This window comes from Bidens hawaiensis, unplaced genomic scaffold, assembly GCF_021521415.1.
Source record: "Bidens hawaiensis isolate Kalapana, Puna unplaced genomic scaffold, B.hawaiensis_p1.1 tig00000326_1, whole genome shotgun sequence".
Lineage (NCBI taxonomy): Eukaryota > Viridiplantae > Streptophyta > Magnoliopsida > Asterales > Asteraceae > Bidens > Bidens hawaiensis.
In genome coordinates this window covers 7,516,831-7,537,720 of record NW_027491025.1, presented here as the reverse complement: position 1 = coordinate 7,537,720, position 20,890 = coordinate 7,516,831, and the positions used below count along the sequence as shown (strand labels likewise).

Here is a 20,890-nt window from a genome sequence, read left to right as displayed (position 1 = left end):
ACCATCGCCTACCCACTGCATCGACCATTATTCTCAAGCTTCGATCATTGATACCACACACCCAACTCATCAATTCGAATTATTCTCAACCCTAACCCTTCTTCGACCATTGAATTCACACACCCAACTCATCATTTTCCTATAATCTTCTTATGATATGAACCTTCCTCATCTCCTTCTATCAAAAAAAATACATGGTGGTGTCCAATTCAAAAAAAACACAGGTCACCAGGTTTTTATAATTCGATTTTAAGTATGTTTTATTCTCATGTAATTTGTGTTTAATTCTGTTTACGAGTTGTTTGATTGAAACATGTTTGGTGTTTTGGTGCTTTTATAGATTATGTGATGTTTTTATTATGTGAATGACTATAAAAATTGAATGAAAATTTCTTTGTGAATGACACAGTTCGTTGGTGCTTTAATGGTGTTTTGATGCTTTAATAGATTATGTGATGTTTATATCATGTGAATGACTATAAAATTGAATGAAAATTTCTATAAAATTTCATTATGTGATGTTTATATTCTTATAATTATTGATTTTCATATGTAGTTACCTACTTTCTGTCATTTCAATCAATTATATGATTTTCATTCAGTATTTTTTAACCATAAGAGAGAATTAAAGGTAGTACTCTAGGTAATATATTTAACTTCTAGATTTAAATAGAAAAATAAGGAAGGAATTAGTTGGAGTTTTGAGTGAAAGAAGGCAAAACATCTTTTTCAAGCAACTAATGGTAGTTGAAAACAAACATAGTTAATATTAATATTATATGCTCAATTCTTTGTTTCGCCTCTAGTTGTTGTCTTATATTCACTAATATGTTTCACCTTGGTATATTCGATGTGTTTGTTTATGAATCATGGATATAGTATGCTTAGGACTATGAAAAACAAAAAATTCTTGTGGAACAATGATACGTTCAAGGAGTTTATCGATGCGTGCTTGCTTGAACTTAGAAAAGGGAATAGACCCGGTACTCACTTTAGTAAGATTGGGTGGAAGAATATAGTTCAAACCATGCATGAAAAAACGGGCATAACCTTTGATGAAAAACAAATTAAAAACAAATGGGACGCCATGAAAAAAGAATGGAAGCTTTATGACCGCTTAACGAGGCATGAAAGGGGTAATCGATGCATTGCCTGAGTGGTGGGATGAGAAAATAAAGGTAAGTTCTACACTTCTACTATTTTTTTAATCATTTGTAGTTAGTGGTGTTAATCGGGTCAACTTGCTCGGGTTTCGGATTAATTGGTTCGGGTTAAAGAGATTGTTAGATGTAATTTGAAAAACTATATTAGATATTAATTGTTTATTGTTGAACCTTTTATGGGACAATAGGTGGTCTAAGTGGTATAAAAATAGTCGAAGGATGGGATATGTTTGGAGGGGTAATTTGGGAAATATGGAAAATTTGATTCTTGAGTAATAATTTAGAACGTATTGTTTTCTTAGGCCTGAATTTTAGAATACTAATTGCCTTTTTTTGATGATAAACTAAACAGTTAGCAAACTGATAATTGATGTCTGTAAAGAGACTTAGACTCACAACCTAGGAGTTGTAATAATTCACTGATAACAATCTGCCATTGGGCCAAAGGTCACTTGGTGCCTAAGCTTTAAATCCCTACAAATGGCATTTTTCAGATTTAACTTATTATTTCAACAGATAGTCACTTAGGATCAGTTTAGCAACTGTTTTTTTGTTGCTTAAAATGTCACTGATTGACATTTAAGTCGTTAATACTTGGTAACTAACAAAAAACATTATTTGGTTGCTGATGTTTATAGATAATAGAAAACATGACCTGATATATGCAATACACTTTCCATCAATCATCTTTTTAGTTTGTATATATTATAAATAGATATATAATAGTTTAAAACCAACAGATAGAAAATGAGATATTATAGCTAGTAATCAATTCATTAAATATATCAGATAGACAAGTTATGCGCATACAGCTCAAACTATTATCTGTCTTAATTGGTTTCACATTTGGCTTAGTTCTTGTTTCTAATTTATCTTGTAGGAAGATAAAGCTATGACTCCGTTACAATTTTAAAAGGATAGCAATATAGAGGGCAAGAGAGACAATGATGAAATAAGGCCGGTAGGTTTGATGAAGCATTTGAAACAGCCTAACAAGAATTTTACAATCCCACAGAAGATGATCCTAGTGATGAAGATCATGAAGAAGTTCCGGCTACAAATCGTACGGGTAACGATGTTATGCTTATGGCAGCGATAAGAGATTTTATTGCGCAAGAAATAATGGAATCACATAGAGAAATTTAGTATGACATTATTTTGTTATTATTGTGCATTTTGATGTTTTTTTTAACATTATAAATATAGTATTATTATGGTTTAATTAAAAATTATAATATATGTAAACGAAATTTATAATGCATGTCTTGTAATTTCTTTTTCAATATGTTAAAGATAAAAAAATATAAAATGGTATAAACAAACAATCCCAGACACGCTCTGTTTGGTATGGGGTAATGGAATGAACGCCGGAATGGAATGGACGTGGTAATGGAATGGCCAAAGGAATGGAATGGGTTATTACCATTCCAATGAAATGTTTGGTTACCACATGGGAATGAAATGAATCATTACTTTGTATTGTTGGTAGGTAAAAAAAAATAAAATTAAAATGGTAGTGAGTTGTGGTGGTGGTGGTGGGAGCGGTGGTGGTGGCGGTAACAGTGGAGGTGGTGGTGGGCAGCGATGACGGTGGGCGGCGCGTGTGATGGTGGGGCGATGATTGATGGATGCGGCAGGTGGCTGGAGGTGGTGGGTGGCTGGCACTGATGGCGATGATTTGTGGAGGTGGGTGGTGGTGGCAGAGGACGCCGATGGTGGTGATTGGTGGCAGTGGCGTCGGTGGTGGGCAGGAGTGACGGTGGGCGGCATGTGTGATGGTGGGGTGATGGTTGATATATGCGACAGGCGGCTAGCGGTGCTGAGTGGCTGCCACCGATGGCGGTGGTTGGTGGCGGCGGTAGACGGTGATGGTGGTGGCTGGTGGCAGCGGCGGTGGTTGGTGGCAGTGGTGGGTGTTGATGTTGGGTGGTGGTGTTGTTGGGAGGTTGGTGGAGGTTATATAGGGTGAAGGAGGGAATGAAATGAAAAAAAAACATGGAGTATGAATGGAATGAAATTAGGTTATTTTAAAAGAAATAGAATGAACTAAGTAATGGATCATTGCATTCCTTTGTTCAACCAATTCTGTCCTTCACTCAAACGTATTTTTAATAGCAAGTTCGTTACAACCCATCGTTCTTGTCAGTCCTCCTCCGACATAGAAACCCCAATCGTTGCTGCTGCTTCAATTCTGAAAAAGTAATTCTGGAGAGGTTGATGTAGAAAAGCAACTGATTGTTGTAAGTTGTTTAATTAGTCTCCTATCTGTTTGATTTTCTGTTTAATTGTAGTTAGTCCAATTGATAATACTTCAACTTACCAAAATAGAGTAATGGGTTTACATGGTTTATCGCCCCGCAATACATATGTGTATTCAATTAATTGTACACCTGATAAGATGAAGTTGTATAAGCAAGTTTACACGTGCGGGCATTTTACTAGTTTAATTTATTTTCTTTCATCTGGATTAATCAGGGAGTCAGTGAGAATATGAGGAAACGACGAGATCCCGTGGCTGTACTGAGAGGCCACCGTTAGGGGTGGCAATCTTGACCTATGGGTTGAATGGGTTGTATCAAAATGTATAATATGGGTCAGAATGGGTCAAACTAAAAAAAGAAAAAAGAAAATGATTGAAACGGGTCAAAACGGGTTGACATTTTTCGGTTTTTTTTTTTATGGAACGAGAAAAACGGGAAAAACTTTTTGGCATTTTTACTTTTTACGTTTTTTATTTATATATCGAGTTATAATTTTTTAATTATTTTTTTTGATTTTTTTGGTGAGGGGTTTTGAAATGGGTTTTGAAATCTCAACCCATTTTGACACATTTCAAAACCCCGTTTTTCTCGTTCCATTAAAAAAAAAACCCGAGAAATGTCAACCCGTTTTGACCCGTTTCAATCATTTTCCTTTTTTAGTTTAACCCATTCTGGCCCATATTATACATTTTGATACAACTCATTCAACCCATGGGTCAAGATTGCCACCCCTAGCCACCGTGCTTCCGTCATGGATGTTTGCTTCCACCCTTGTCAAAACCTGCTCTTCTCAGGGTAAAATTAAACATAAATCATAAATAATACTTTCAATTATATCTTATTGAAAAGTGTTGCCGCCTTTACTTCAGATCCTCAGATGGTGAGTTAAGAATCTGGGACAGTCTCCGATATACAACTATCTCATCAGCATGGTATGTATGCCTGCAAATTCTTCATTTTTTATTTTATTTATTTTTTTAACATTTAATGCAGGGTGCATAGTGCTGCACATGGGATTATAACTGTTTCCACCAGCCCTTCAATTGGGGACAACAGAGTTATCAGGTTTTTTATATTTTCTTATTTCCTAGTGTATGTATGTCATTAATAAATAATTAATCCTATAACTGCAGCCAGGGCAAGGACGGAACCGTTAGGTGTTGGGATATCGAACACGGGGAGTTGTCGAGGTATATATTCAGTTCTACACGAGTTATGATCATTTTAGTTTAGAATTATATGAATGACTCACTAAACATATAAATTTAAGTCTCGCTAACATTAATGAAAAACACCGATGTAGAATATGATGGTTTTTTTTTAATCTTAACAGGATACCTTCGGTTTCAATTGATGCAAATTTCTATCACTTTTGCAAGCTTTCATTAGTGAAGAGGCAACCGACACCTCATTGTGTGAAAGAAGTCATAGAAGCTACCAGTGAAGAAATTTCTCATGGCAACCAACAAGAGGCAGAAAATTGTGAAATATTGAAAAGTAATTTTCTTGACCACTTGTAGATGGTTTACTAGAGGTGTCAAGATGGGCCGGTTGGGCAAGTTGGGTGATGGGTCAAAATGAGCTAGGGTTGAAATGGGTTATTCTTACTTCTTAGTATAGGTCGAAACGGGCGGGTTTGTGTGAGATTAACCACAACCCAAACCAAACCATTCATAACTCCCAGTGTTGAGAAAACGGAATTACCTGGCGACTAGTCTCTAATGGGTGGGTTACTAATAAATTGTTTGCTAACCGATGGCAGTTGGTAATTGGTTTTCTCATTGATTTATTATGTTTACGTTTAATCAATTGTGTTTGAAGTGACGTATAAAGTTTCCATTCTGATTAATCCCGATTAATCACTAGTCGGTACCCCACCGCCCGACAAGTTAGTTCCACAACGTTGATAAGTACCAACAGCAGATGCCATTTTTATATTTTATTTTATATTAACTTCTAATAATGGCATATCGAGGTTTACTGATCAGCATTTCATATAATTTTTTGATATCAGATGATGTCTGTCAGGAAGGATGTCCATTTGTGGCCATGGCTGATGGTGAGCGCTCAGAGGTATGCATATCACCATCATTCATAATTTAATTTTTATTTTTTAATATATCTTTTATATTTGTTTTACCTCATGGTTTTTACTTGAAATATTAATTAAAAGGTTAAAATATGGGATCTCAATGCTGCAGAAAGAATTGCAACGTTACCGCATTCTTCTGGTGCCTCTACAAATGATTTTACCAAAGGAAAAGGTACTTGCATGTTACATTATTTTGTTACTAGTCCCTTATTAATGGAAACAATAGTGTCTTTTTTGGTCATTATACTTATTAATTCCAATTACAAAATATTTGACCTTTTCCACAATAATGTCTTTTTGGTCATTATACTTATCAATTCCATATATATTAAAAAATGCAGTGCACTGAAGTATCTGATAATTTGATTAATACAATTACAAATGCTTCTAAGTATATTATTTCACAGGTATGTGCATGGCCGTTCAAGCGTTTTTGCCTTCTGAATCACAGGGATTCCTACATGTCTTAGCAGGGTTTGTTCTTATTCCCGTTTATCCTAATGGTTTTATTATTATTTTTTCAATTCTCAAAGCAATTTCACTTCATGTGGAATTTCGATATCAAATAATCAAAATTTGTTCATTTTGCACATAAGCTACTCCTGATGAGATTTCTATAGGTGACCCACAATCCATATATGAATATGCTACTTGTATATACTATTAGGGCTGAAAAAAAAATGAGCGGGTTGCGTCCCGAATCAATATGTTAATATTTATACAGGACATCTTTTGTCTGTAATTTTGAAAATTGATAAATAAGCAGCGTGTACAATGATATCACAATTATATTTTCTCAATAAATATTGTTTTGATAAAATGAAACCGGGGATTTTATGCAGGCCTGCAACAAACCAAACGTTCAGTTAACTGTTCGACTGGAAGTTCGTTTATTTAGTAAATGAGCAAACATGAGCGATTTTTTTGTCCATTTAGTTAAATGAACGAACGCCGGTCCCGTTCGTTCATTTATGTTCATGAATGTTCGTGTAAGTTCATTCATTTATCCTCTTTTGTTTACGTTTATTTTGTTTACGCTCGTAATCATTTAGTTTAGTTTCAAAATTGCCTATTACAGTTTTGTCTAGTTTTAATGAATCTTTAGGCCCAACATATTTATAGTCATGCTCATGTTTACTTTTAATTGGTGTTCACTTTGTTATGTTCGTTTCATTCGTTTATGTCTATGAACCTTTCATTTATATTGTTAACAAACTAACATAAACGTACACAAAACAAATACGCTCATTTTCTTAACAAATAAACCATCGTTATCAAAAGCGATCGATTTTGGCGCCTAGGCACAATTTTCAGGCGAGTCGATGGTAAACCTACTCTTATTGGTCAAGGCGTTTTTCTAGGAGAAAATATATTTTTTTAGATTTTTTTTAATTACTTTTGATTTCTTTGGATTGATCATTAACTGATTACCTAAAAAAACGGATTTAATTAATCTACTCTAATCTCTGTATATAATTATCGGGGTGCTGCTAAACGTACCCCCCTTCCCTTCAGTTTTACTAAACATACCCTATCCCTGAAGTTTTACATTAATACGATTTAAACCTTTTTGTTTTTCCTTTGCTATTATGTTATCTTTTATTATCATTATTAATTAAAAATAGTTTTTTTTATACTTTAAAGAGTCTTTCTTTTACTTTTTATTATTATATTTTTTTCATATTATAAAACAGTTTTTTTTTAGTTTTTAAAAATAACGAAAATAATTGTTTATGCAAAAAACGTTTCTTTGATTAAAAAAGAATATTTTTTCTATTTTAGTGTTTTTAAAAAATAATTTTTAGGGATAGCTTACCTTTTAAAAAAAAACACATTTTTAATCAATAAAAGAGATTAAACAATATACGAATTGATCAACAAGTTGGTCCGTTTCTCATGTCATGTCACGTCACACTTATCTTATGCACCCAAACCTAACAAAAAAAAAATATTCGAATGGTTTTTTTTTTGTCCGTGAAAGACATATGATAAGATAAAAATATACAAAACGTTTTATTGTTCTGAAAAAGACGTTATATCATTATTCTTTAAAACATTTTATAAAGTATTTAATAATAAATATTATTTATCATGATAAAGAACAATATACTCAAAAAGAGAGAAAATGAAAAAAAATTAATAAACTGTAAGGATAATATTTTCTAGAGACTTGAATTAACAACAAATATTAGAGGGTAGTAATATGCCAAATAAAATTCTAAAAGGTATTGAAAGTCTAGGGGAGGGGATATGACAAGTACACAAGGGGGGTAATTTAGCCTAACCCAATTATTGATTATCCTGGTTTCTGATTGTTTATCTGGTTTTGTTATTGTTTACTTTTACAATATGTTTCTTATGTTATGTTTTGGCTTTGCTTTACCGAATTTAATTTGCAAGATTGCTATAAAATAATTTACTTTGTTTTACTGATTTATTTTTAATTAGCAATATTGGTATAGAGTAATTTGCTTTGGATATTTTGGGGTTTTGTACTTTTGGTATTGGTTAATTTTTGGTATTTGAATTATGTTATTCATGATTTGGGGGTTTTAAACTTTTGGTATTGGTTAATATTTGGTAATTGAACTATGTTATTCAAGTTTTAGGATATATAATATATTAAATTTTTTTTTCCATTGTGTGCTTTTTCTTTCTGGCCCTCGCTTTTTTTTTTGCGCCTAGGCCCGCCTTGAGTGCGCCTAGCACATTTGATAACTATGGAATAAACACGGACAAGAAAACATTGTTCGTGTTTACTCATTCGTTCGGTTAAAGTTAAATGAACGAACATGAACATGCTTTGTTCGTGTTTTCTCGGTTTGTTTACAGGCCTAATTATTAAAAAAAACACTTTGGGCCAATTTTGGTTGTTTGGTCTGTTTCCTTGTTATCTTATATTTTTACAACTTCATCTATTTGACCTGTTAGAGATAAAACATAAACGAGTTGACCATTTTGTATGCAGTTATGAGGATGGAACAATGGGTTGGTGGGATTTAAGGAATCCCGGGTTCCCGTTGACTTCCGTAAGGTTTCATTCAGAACCAGGTTTGTGATAAGATTACCAATTTGATAACCAAATGCTCGTTTTTGTGGCCATATTGTTTTATATGATTATACTAATATAAGGGTTTCTTTGTTGTATCAGTTTTAAGTCTGTCTACTGATGGGATGTTCAACGGTGGCGTTTCAGGAGGCGCGGATGACAAAATCTTCATGTTTACTTTGGATCATTCATTGGTATGAAAGCACGTATTTATTATATTTTTCTCTAACATGTGACACGAGTAAAATAATTTTTTTTGAAAGCATGTTAAATGGATTAAAAATTAGTGTCTTTTTAACACACAAACCCATCTGGATCATGTTTTCAGTTTTTTCAAATAATATAAATTTGGAACACTGTTTGTAAAATATTAAAGTTGAACAAATAGTGTTATTGGTAAATCCAATCCGTTTTGACTGGTACCAAAAGAAACCACTTACATTTTGCCACATCTACTAGTGTTATTCTTTTTCATTTTAAGTTGTAATATCATAAATCTATATTCATCTTTAATGTCATATTGTAAACGTACATGTTAGGGTTCTTGTGTGGTGAAGAAAGAAATCAGCTTGGAGCGATCTGGCATAGCTGGAACTTCAATCCGTACAGATGGCAAAATTTTTGGGACTGCTGGTTGGGACCACAGGTTAGTACTAGAGTACAACAATTTTACTTGTTTATATGAAAACGGGTCAATTTGGGTTGTGAAGTTGTGATTAATCAATAACCGGTCAAGCGAGTGAATTGGAAAACTACTTGAATGAAACTCTCAAATGTGTCAAACTCACGTAAAGTCCATCCAAATTCTTACGAAACCCTTCATTGTTTCGTTTTAAAACGTTAGATAATTATTTTAATAATGTGGTTTTTCATCATCTTTAATACATTAGTTATTTATAGAATAATAAAAACCCTGATGGGTCAACCGGAGTACCGGACTGTCACGTTTTGGTACATATATACAACTACTAAGTTTTACATTGATTGAAAACCGTAAAAGTGAATACCGATACCAATGTTCTTAATTATATTAATAAAATTTTTATTGGAATGTTGAGAAAAAAAATGACAACCACGCATGTAGTGTATTTAAACAGCTAATGAATGCAAGTTATTAGAGAAACTAAATTTACTAAAATGTCAAAATGGATTAGAGACGTATATTGTATAAGGGGTGAAATTATAATATTATTTTGCTGTACAATAGGCATTATAGTTTGTAATCTTCTACTATTCTATGAATTGTAGAAAACTCTCACATCACCTAATTTGCTTTTTACTATTTATATAATTAAGTTGAGTTTAAATTGATTATTATTGCATTTGAATTATATATATGTAGTATAAATAACCAAATTTTGTTTGACGTAAGGAGTAATTCGGTTTTAAGGAAAACGCAAAAAATTCAATTTCTTTTATTCTTTATGTTATATGTGGTGTCTTGATTTTAATCTGATTTGTCTTGTGTTAGAATCATATATGTACTTAAAATGTTTAATTTGTATATAAATTCAAGTTAATTACAAAGATGGTATGTGGTATGTTTAAATCACATATTTGGTACCAACTGTTTGCCAGACCATAGCGGTTTTGGTCCTTCACATGAACTAACTTTAAAACTGGCTATTAAGTCGATTTAAAATGATCATTTTACCCTTTTACATAATTGATCGATGATCTAATTCTCATTTATTATTATGTCTGACAGGATCAGGATTTATAATTACAAAAATGGAAATCCTTTGGCAATTTTGAAGTATCACCGTGCCACGGTATGTACATAGTCACTTAGGACGCCACTTGGACCGTAAACAAACTGAACGGGCAATGAGCAGTTCGTGAACTTTTGGCAGGAAGTCCGTCTATTTATTAAATGAACAAACATGAAGAAAAAAGGTTTGTCATTCAGTTAAACAAACGAGCATGAACCCATGTCCGGCTCGTCTACGTTTTTCATGTAGTTTCGTTTATGTTCTCTTGTTTACATTCACTTATGTTTGTTAGTTTACGTTCGATTATATACTCATTGTCCCGTTAAAGCTTACTCTACTTTTAATAATTTTTGCATGCCCAACACATTGTTTTTTACATTACTTTTAATTGGTTTTAGCTGATTATGTCTAGTTATGTTCGTTTGTTTATTATTAACGAACGAACATTAACGAACACGAACATGCTCATTATCTTAGCGAACGAACACGAACAAGAAAACTTTGTTAGTTTAACTGTTTGTGTTCGATCATTTGTTTGGTTAAACTTAATGTTAAACAAACGAACACAAACATGCTCCACTCATGTTCGTTCAGTTCGTTTACAATCCTATACACCACAGGTGACCCATTTACTTATGCATGGGTCAAATAAGATTATGTTTTATCCTAACGGGTCAGACATCTTATGCCTTTTAACGGATCAAAAGTTGTCCAAATTGAACTTTCTAATCGTTCGTTATTGAATTTTTTTTTTTTATTTTTATTTTTAATATTTTACATATTTTATTATTTGTTAAATACAGACATTATTATGTACGCCTGATTATCCTCTGTTCATGTTTTCTTTTATTTATTATTATTTTTTCTTATTGCAGTGTAATGCAATTTCATTTGCTGCGGATTGTAAAAAAATAGCCTCTGCATCTGAAGACACTACTGTGGCACTTTGGGAGCTTTATCCTCCACGGTCTTCTACTTAATTATAATTATATTTTATTATTTATTGGTCGAATTTGTATATAAAGGAAAACGTGTTTCAACTATAACATAATTCGCTTCGGTTGGGATCTCTTTTTGTTTGGGGTAATTTTACAGGTGACGATATGGGCGGGTTGGTTTGTTAGAGGTCGAATTGATCAGAACGAGTGTATTATTAATAACACGTAGTGGACATGCACAAATCAAGTATTTTAAAACCGGGATCGAGGTATATTGAAACCAGGTACAAACTGGAACCGGTTCTAGTCAAGAACCGGGTACATGTTATACCCAAAAACCGAGTACACCGGGTTTTCCATTTTTAAGCTAAATTTGACCGTTGGGAACCGGTCCCATTGGCTATATAGCCGTTTTGGACCGTTGGAACCGGTTTTTGAATATACAAACACATATACACATACTATAAATTGTTATGTTAAGTTTAGACTTGATAAACAATTTCTGTAACTCTAAAACACACTTTAAATCTCAATATCGATTAAATCGGCAAGCAATGGAAACCAACGATGATGTTATTATGGTCATTGACACACCAAGATGCCCTAAGGTTTGGGTTCATTATTACTTGTGTGTTATGACCGACTAACATTAGATGGTGCCGTGCAAGTATTGTGTCAAGTTTCTAAAAGCGCGGTCAAACTTGATGTGTGTATAACGATGCTTTCAAAGCTAAGCTTTAAATTTATTAAATGAAATTCCTAAAGAAGCCACACAAAACCAGCAAGTGTACCGATCACTAATAGTATAGCACTAAGGAAGTCCGAGTGTTGAACTCAAGGACACGTGAAAACATATCTAATACTTAACCCTAAATAAGACTCACCTAAGATAATATATTTTTTCATTGATTTTTATATTATTAAATATTTAACCTAACTTACTTTAATTAATTTAAAAAACTTAATTTAAGAAGACTAAACGAAACTGTGAAAATACGATTTATCAATGGGAGAAACGTCTACCTAGGTAAGAATCCTATTGAAGGTATAGTAAGCTATTGGATTGTAGAATCTCACGACACCGGCTCCTAAGGAATGACACAACTAAGGTTCTCTCAGGAAGCTAGATTACCTCTCGATCTCACTAACAAACCCTAACCTACACTTAGTTGATTTTAAGAACAAACCGGGTGACAAATTGTTAACGTGCTCTAATGCCGACTCTCCTCTCGGTCTCACCGACACACTACCCTAATGGAGACGAATACTACGCAACCAAGGATAGAGGAACAATTTATTTCAACTTAAACTAGGTCAACTAATCGCTCACAAACCCAAACCCGACAAGAACCGAACCCGCTCTCGCGCGATCCTAATCTTAACAAGTAAAAGCTATGAGACGACCCTACTTCCTATCACCTCTCGGTCTCTAAGAAGGTGTCTACCTGCTGATTATATTCAATTAATACACTCACTTAAACCTTACGGTTGATCACCCCGCAAACAAACCCTAAACACTAAGTAAAGAGTCCTAACAAGCAACAATCAATCAAAACTCATTCAATTAATCAAAGTAAGAGGTAAAAGAGTGCAATTAACAAATTCACAGCCACTACACACAACCTAATTCAATGTTAAAACAAACTTTACATTAACAATTCAAGCCATGATCATCAACAATCCAAATTACTTACTGAAACCTAACAATAATCATCTAACCTAGGTAGAACTAACTACTTTAGCCTATCATTGATTTTGGACAGCAGCTAATATTCAAATTAAACATCATAAACATCAATATAAACATAAGAAAACTCATTCAATGATCAAGAACAATCAAACACAAGTCAAACTTCAAATTACTTGCAAGACAATCCAACAAAAAGCTTAAACTTAACTAGTTAGGGTTCTTGAACAAAAGACAAAGTTTATGAAATAATTACTTAAGGTTTACGGCTGAGATTATGAGTTTAGATGATGCCTAGCAGCTGCATACAACTCTCCTTGATGTCCTTCTTCTCTTCCAGCTGTCACAATAACCAAACCTTGCCGCCACTTCTTTTCTTTCTTTCTTCCTTGCTTGCTGCTGCCGATCGGACTTGGTGTAAGGGTGTTAGGGTTTTGTTTTTTTAATTAATATAATATGCAAGATAGGCTTCTAATTTGTGGGCTTGGGTCGGGCCTTGACTTGTAGATTTAAAACTTGACCAAATAAGCCCCTAAAGTCTTCAAATTTCACTCTTTTTCCATCAACTTTCATAACCTACAAGTAAACATTCAACTTTGTAAAATCAAGCATAAACAAACCATAAATCTTAATAATTATACTAATAAAGTACGTAAATCATGATAAAACGATAAGGAAAGTAAGTGTGTTTTACAACACATCAAACATCCCCACACTTAAGTCTTTTTCGTCCCTGAAAAAGTAATCTACACAGGATCATAACAAGTGAAAAACAACAAACTATCAGATTATTATCTTTTTCAAAGCACAAGAAACAGCCTGACATATTGACTGCGATATTGTTGTCCACTTAAACCCAGCCACCAGCCAATCAAGCCCCGCCTTTTGCATTAAACATTTTAAGTTCAAAAATTAAGGCTACACCTACCCCATCTCAGACAAAGAGAGCTAGAAAAACTAGAGACGAAGCAAACTGGTTCGACAAATCACCATAAGCCAAGGACTCGTTGATAGTACTAATTAGATGCACTCGGTGAAATTTGGATGGATGAATGGTCATGTGGAGGTCGTACGAGCTTTTCCTAAATATAATTGGACTTTGTCCTATAAACTCCTAATTTCATATTTATTGACTAAGAACCGTCGAGCCCCAATAGTGTATCCTCAGAGTCACCATCCCCAAGGTAACACGTAAACTCTAAGTCCCATCTAGTATGTGCATCATTGGCCTAACTTTAAACAATGCTCATTTGGCATTTACAATACATAACTCTCTTCATAAGCATTTTGCTTGTCTTGAACAACTTTGGATAATACAAAACATAACAAACTTTCAAAACATACTTTTCTTTTTTCTATTTTTTTTCAATCTTTTATATCACCCTAAAATATATAACTATTTCTAAGCTCGTAAAAGATGGACATGTGGTGTGTGCTGGTTTGAGTGCATTTAATTCTTATCATCTCAAAGTTTTCAGATTATGGTAATCCTCCCTAAGCATAGAAATTCGGTTTCACCGTTTTTAAATTATTATATATATATAAAAACATGCTAAAGAGGACTATCAAAGCTAGTTGGGCCTACCGACACATCCCAAATCAGATATGCAAACCATCCCTTATTATTATTATTATTATTATTATTATTATTATTATTATTATTATTATTATTATTATTATTATTATTATTATTATTATTATTTATTTTAAAAGTTCCGAGAGTTCGTTAGCACATTGGTAATAATATCATTTCCTGCTTAACGTAGAATAAAAACAATTTTCAAGGGACATTTTTCTTTAAATTATTATTATTTTTTTTTATAATAAAATTTTTCAAACTTTTTAAATTTTTCCTACAACTAAGTAAAATAAATTCCCATCCCCACACTTAGAACGAAATCGTCCTCGATGAGAACAAGGAAAATAAATAAAATAAAATAAAAACTGATAAATAAAATTAAAACTTAAAGCAAAAAGTAAAACTTAAAATAGCATTAAAATAAAATAGAGAACGGGTTACTCCCCTGGGTTAGATGTAGATTCTTCATCTGCTGTGTATGAATCGAACGACCGTATAGCATTTCATTCGCGGCCGCAACCTCGGGTGAACAAGTTCCAAAACGCCATCAGAGCTACCATGCGCATAATAATACCTGTAAAAACTCAAAATCGCTCGCATGTGGCGGCGTACAACACAGAAAACAAAAACATAAGAAATAAACATATTCTTTTTGTTTTTGATTTTTTGATTTTTTTTTATTTTTATTAATTTTTTGTATTTTAATGTTTTTATAAATAAAAATAAAACAAATAAAAACAGATAATAAAGAAAATCGTAATACAAACTCTACAACTCGGGCTGTCTCCCGAGTGATGCACCCATCACGTCTACTCCTCGGTGAATGAGTCAAGGTAGAACACCTCGACTGTCTGATCAGTTATCGGCTCACCTATGTAGTGCTTCAATCTATGACCGTTCACCTTAAACTTCCCGCTTTGATCCTGTATCTCAATCGTGCCATACTGGAAAACCTCAGTGACCGTGAACGGTCCCGACCATCGGGATTTCAACTTTCCCAGGAATAGCCTCAACCGGGAGTTATACAGTAAAACCTTATCCCCACACTTGAACTGCTTATTACCCTTCAATTTCCTATCACGCAGTTCGTTCGTATGCTCCTTATACCTAAATGATTGTGCATAAGCATGATCCCGAAGCTCCTCTAACTCGTGTTACTGATGGAAACGATTACCCTCTGCGGCGGATAAATCAAGATTAACCCTTTGAAGGGGCCATGAAGCACGGTGTTCCAATTCAACAGGGAGATGACAGGCCTTCCCATAAATCATCCGAAATGGTGTGGAACCAGTCGGAGTCTTGTAGGCTGTACGGAAGGCCCACAGAGCGTCATCTAATTTGTCGGACCAATCCCGACGATTTGAACCAACCGTTTTCTCGAGAATACGTTTGATTCCCCGATTACTCACTTCTACTTACCCACTAGTCTGTGGGTGGTAGGCGGTCGCAAGCCGATGGATGACCCCATAGCTCTGCAACGCCTTATCCATTTGTGAGTTGCAAAAATGAGTACCTCGATCACTGATCAAGGCTTTCGGGACTCAAAAACGAGCAAATAGACTTTTTAGGAAATGGACTACTACTCGGGCATCATTGGTGGGTAGAGCTTTGGCCTCAACCCACTTGGACACGTAATCGACGGCCACGAGTATGTACTTTTTTCCACGCGAAAATGGAAACGGTCCCATGAAATCAATACCCCAAATATCAAAAACCTCACATACTTGAATAGCATTCTGGGGCATTTCGTTTCGCGAAGAAATGTTGCCGACACGCTGGCAACGATCACAACTCTTAATGAACAGATGAGCATCCTTAAAGATAGACTGCCAGTAAAAACCAGAATCAAAGACTTTCTTTGCCGTAGAATTCACACCGTGGTGACCTCCTGTTGGTCCCATATGACAATGGCTTAGAATTTGCCATCCTTCCTTGACATCTACACACCTTCTAATAAGCTGATCAGCACCAATGCGGAAAAGATACGGGTCATCCCAAAGGTAAAGTTTGATGTTAGCAAAGAATTTCTTCTTTTGCTGGTAAGGCATCTTCGGGAGGTATCCGTCAGCAAGATAGTTCGCGAAATCAACGAACCATGGAAAACCTTCCTCTTGTGCAGTAACAAACATCAGACTCTCCGTCGGAAAACGATCGTCGATCCTGATCCCCGACTCTCCGAAATCAACTCCCTCTAGACGTGAAAGATGATTGGCCGCCACATTCTCGGCCCCCTTTTTATCACAGATCTCTATATCAAACTCTTGAAGCAACATGATCCATCGGATAAGAAGAGGCTTAGCATCCTACTTGCTGAAGAGATATCGAATAGTGGCATGATCCGTGTAAACAATCGTTTTGGACAGGACCAGATAGGACCTAAATTTGTCGAAAGAGAACACCACAGCTAAAATTTCTTTTTCGGTGGTGGTATAGCTTTCCTGTGAGCCATTTACGGTCCGGATAGCATAGTAGATAGGATGGAAGTGTTTATCCTTTCGTTGTCCAAGAACTGCTTTGACTGCGAAGTCGCTCGCGTCACACATCAATCGAATGGTAGCGACCAGTCGGGAGCGACCATGATCGGGGTGTTGACGAGTTTGTCTTTTAGAAGATCAAACGCCTCGATACACTTCTCAGAAAAATCAGATGGAGCATCCTTCTCCAAAAGTTTGGTCATGGGTCTCGCGATCTTAGAAAAGTCTTTGATGAACCGGCGGTAGAAACCGGCATGACCTAAAAAGCTACGTATGGATCTCACAGACGTTGGCGGGGGAAGGTTAGAAATGCTCTCGACCTTTGCCCGGTCAACCTCTATCCCCGCACTTGAGATCCGATGACCCAGAACAACGCCCTCGCGAACCATGAAATGACACTTCTCCCAGTTAAGGACTAGGTTGGTGTCGACACAGCGGGACATCATCCTCTCAAGATTTGACAAACAATGATCGAAGGAACTCCCAATACGGAAAAATCGTCCATGAACACCTCCATGGAGTCCACGATCATATCATGGAAAATGGCCACCATACACCTCTGGAATGTGGCCGGAGAGTTACAAAGTCCGAACGGCATACGTTTGTAAGCAAACATTCCGTAAGGGCAGGTGAAAGTGGTTTTCTCCTGGTCGTCGGGAGCTATAGGAACCTGGAAGTACCCGGAGAAACCATCTAAGAAGCAGTAGTATTGTTGACCTGCTAAACGCTCTAACATCTGATCAATAAAGGATAAAGGAAAATGGTATTTCCTGGTGGCATCATTAAGTCTACGATAGTCGATGCAGACTCGCCATCCCGTCACAGTCCTGGTGGGAATAAGCTCGTTCTTCTCGTTGGTAACGACAGTCATGCCACCCTTTTTAGGAACCACCTGGAATGGACTCACCCAAGCACTATCAGAAATGGGGAAAATGATCCCCGTATCAAGGAGTTTAATGATCTCCTTCTTAACGACTTCTTGCATTTTCGGATTAACGGTGGCTGAACGACAGTTTTGAAATTTTCCTCCATGAGGATTTTATGAGTGCAAAACGAAGGGTTGATACCCTTAATGTCGATAATCTTCCATGAAATAGCCTCATTGTGCTCCCGTAGCACCCTCAACAACTTCTCCTTCTCGACCTCGGTCAAAGCAGATGCAATGATAACCGACAGCTTCCTCTCTTCATCTAAAAATGCATACTCAAGGTGGGCGGGCAAATCCTTAAGCTCTAAGGAATAAGGAGGACTCTCGACTGAAGGTTGGTCCATAGGATCATCTCGTACGATCTCAGCAGACACGCCAAATTCAAGGATATGCGACTCGGTGTCGTCATCTAAGGACTGATTGGTTACGACAACCATTTCAATCTCTGGAATCTCCCTATCGAGAATCTGAGTGTCGGAGGCAAATCCTCCACAGATTTCTCTGAGAAACTCCCCGACATGCTCCATGATGGTATCAATGAAGTATAAGGAGTCATCAGCAGACTTGGGGTGCTTCAGTGACTGTCGAACGTCAAATGTGACGTTCTCATCCCCAACTCTTAAGATTAATTTACCCTCGTAGACATCGATTAATGCCTGTGCAATGGCAAGGAATGGTCGGCCCAAGATAAGTGGGACACTATCATCATCGTTCATGTTCAGGATGACAAAGTCCACCGGGAAGATGAACTTGTCGACACGAACTAGCATGTTCTCGACCACCCCTCGGGGGTATTTCACAGAACGATCAGCAAGCTGGATACTCATACGGGTAGGCCTCGGTTCGCCTAGACCCAACTTGCGATACACGGAATACGACATGAGATTAATACTGGCACCAAGATCTGCCAACGCATGAACGACCGTATTATCACTCAAGATGCAGGGAATCGTGAAACTCCCAGGATCGGACATCTTTTCTGGTAACTTTCCCTGCAAGACTGCAGAGCAACCAACACTCAGAGGAATTAAAGAGACTTCGGCTAACTTCTCTTTGTTCGAAAGAATATCCTTCAGGAACTTTGCGTATTTGGGCATTTGCGTAAGTGCCTCAAGGAAAGGAATATTAAAATGAAGTTGCTTCAGAAGATTAAGAAATTTGGAGTTCTGCTCCTCGTCTCTATCCCTATGAACTCTCCCGGGATATGGAAGTCTAGGTTTGTAGACTCTCGGTGGTGTGCTGGGTAATGGTTGGTTCTCGGCCTGTACTGTACTTCTGGGGTTGTGCCTCTGATGCACCTTAGCCGGTGGAGACTCCAACTGAATCTCCTCGTCTACTTGTTCCTCTACATCTACCGCAGGTTCATTAATGACTCCTCTCGTCGCCTCCTGAATTACGGGCTCGCTACGTGCCCCTGCACCGCTCCTCGTCTTCACAGCCTTCGCGAACGCCTTCGGATTATATTCAGTGTTACTTGGAAGTGTACCTGGCGACCTCTCATTTAGACAACTTGCTATCTCTCCCATCTGCCGCTCATGATTTTGAATTGATGCCCCTTGATTTCTCATGAATGACTCGTGCTCCCGAAATTTCTCTTGAGTCTCTTTGTGACGGGAGTCCTCTCGAGTCATGAGCTGTGACAACATCCGTGTCTGCTGTGCCATCATCTCCTCTAACGTGGGCTTCTTCTCCCCACTACTCGTTCCCTCACCGGAATCCTGGAATAGGCTCTGACGCTGCTGGAAGCCGGACTGATTTCCGTTCCTCCAGTTGGAATTTTGGTTACCTCTCCACCCCGAATTATAAGAATTGAAAGAGTTATGATTTCGGTTTGGATTATTAACAATGTCGACTGCTCCTCCTGGAAACCTACGGGGCACTGGACGGTATCATGTCCCCCTCTACAGATCTCACACAACTTACTCTTCACCTGCAAGTCTTTCACGATCTTTGCTAACGCCTCAACCTGTGCTGCAAGTGCGGTGCTCGTGTCGACCGAATGCATGTCGCGTTATAGGGAATCGACGGTTTTGGTACTCTTAGCTGGTGGTAGTTGGTATCCACTCATGGCTAAACCATTAAACAAGGCAATGCACTCATCGGTATCCTTGGTCGTCAATAAGTTGCCTCCTACAGCTGTGTCGAGCATACTCTGAGTCGCGTACGTCACTCCTTTGTAGAACTTCTCAACAACCGCCCAGTCTTGTAGGCCGTGGTTCAGACATAAAGCAAGTAGATTTTTGAACCTTTCCCACGCCTCGTAGAAGCTCTCTATGTTCTTCATCTGCAAAGAATGGATTTGGTTGCGCAAACGAGCGGCCTTAGCCGGAGGATCGTATTTTTCGAGAAATTGGGTCTGCATGGCAGCCCAAGTAACAATGGATCCCTGTGGGAGGGACTCAAGCCACAGACTCGCATGATCGACGAGTGAGAAAGGAAAGATTTGGAGTTTGATGGCGTCTTCGGATACGCCGGCAAGATGAAACGTGTCGCAAATTCGTGTAATGCGAGTGAGATGAGCATGTGGGTTCTCATGGAGCAACCTGTGAAATTGAGCAGAATGAGCAATCGTGTTCAGAATATTAGATGGAATCTGCCAAGTCGTGAGAACTCCGATAGCTGGTGGAGCAATGCTGGATCTCGCGCCAGCATCGACCGGACGGGCCCGGCCTGCAACTGTCCTCCTCGGTGGTGGATTCGTGTCGCCCATAATCCTATCCCTAATGACGGGTTCAGAAAAAATAGGAGAAGATAATGTATTACCGACGGACGTAGATGAACTGGAAGACGGTTTTGTACGACGTCTCTCACGAAGCTCTCTCTCTGGTTCGGAAAATCCTTCGGTTTCTGCTGGTCCTAGAGATCGAGTACGTCGCATACAACTATTAAAATAAACAAAATAAACTAAAATTAGCTAAACTATTTTAAACTAACAAACAAAACAAATAAGAAAAACAAGTAGTAAACAAGGCAAGTCCTAACTCGAGTCGTTCTTAATACGCCTCTA

The 20,890-nt window shown here is 36.8% G+C and overlaps 1 protein-coding gene across 2 annotated transcripts; it reads left to right on the top strand.

The window, feature by feature from the left end:
- Positions 1-4,164: 4,164 nt before the first annotated feature.
- On the top strand, positions 4,165-11,464 carry LOC143621745 (protein DECREASED SIZE EXCLUSION LIMIT 1-like). 2 transcript variants are annotated; one of them, XM_077093084.1, is made up of 13 exons: positions 4,165-4,219; positions 4,294-4,356; positions 4,418-4,489; positions 4,558-4,614; positions 4,758-4,906; positions 5,439-5,497; positions 5,598-5,688; positions 5,924-5,990; positions 8,485-8,567; positions 8,668-8,759; positions 9,105-9,211; positions 10,274-10,337; positions 11,153-11,464. In XM_077093084.1, the coding sequence occupies exons 1-13, from the start codon at positions 4,176-4,178 to the stop codon at positions 11,255-11,257; spliced, it is 1,053 nt and encodes a 350-aa protein (XP_076949199.1). In that variant the 5' UTR covers positions 4,165-4,175; the 3' UTR covers positions 11,258-11,464. The 2 variants fall into 2 exon arrangements, with proteins under 2 accessions (XP_076949199.1, XP_076949190.1); XM_077093075.1 differs by having other exon boundaries at positions 4,758-4,921.
- The last annotated feature ends 9,426 nt before the right edge of the window (positions 11,465-20,890 follow it).

Excerpts from the sequence above, each read along its gene's own strand:
- LOC143621745 (XM_077093075.1), top strand. The coding sequence starts at position 4,176 with ATGGATGTTTGCTTCCACCCTTGTCAAAACCTGCTCTTCTCAGG. Across the intron at positions 4,922-5,438 it reads AAATTGTGAAATATTGAAAA|ATGATGTCTGTCAGGAAGGA; the intron begins GTAATTTTCTTG and ends TTTTGATATCAG. Across the intron at positions 5,498-5,597 it reads CTGATGGTGAGCGCTCAGAG|GTTAAAATATGGGATCTCAA; the intron begins GTATGCATATCA and ends ATTAATTAAAAG.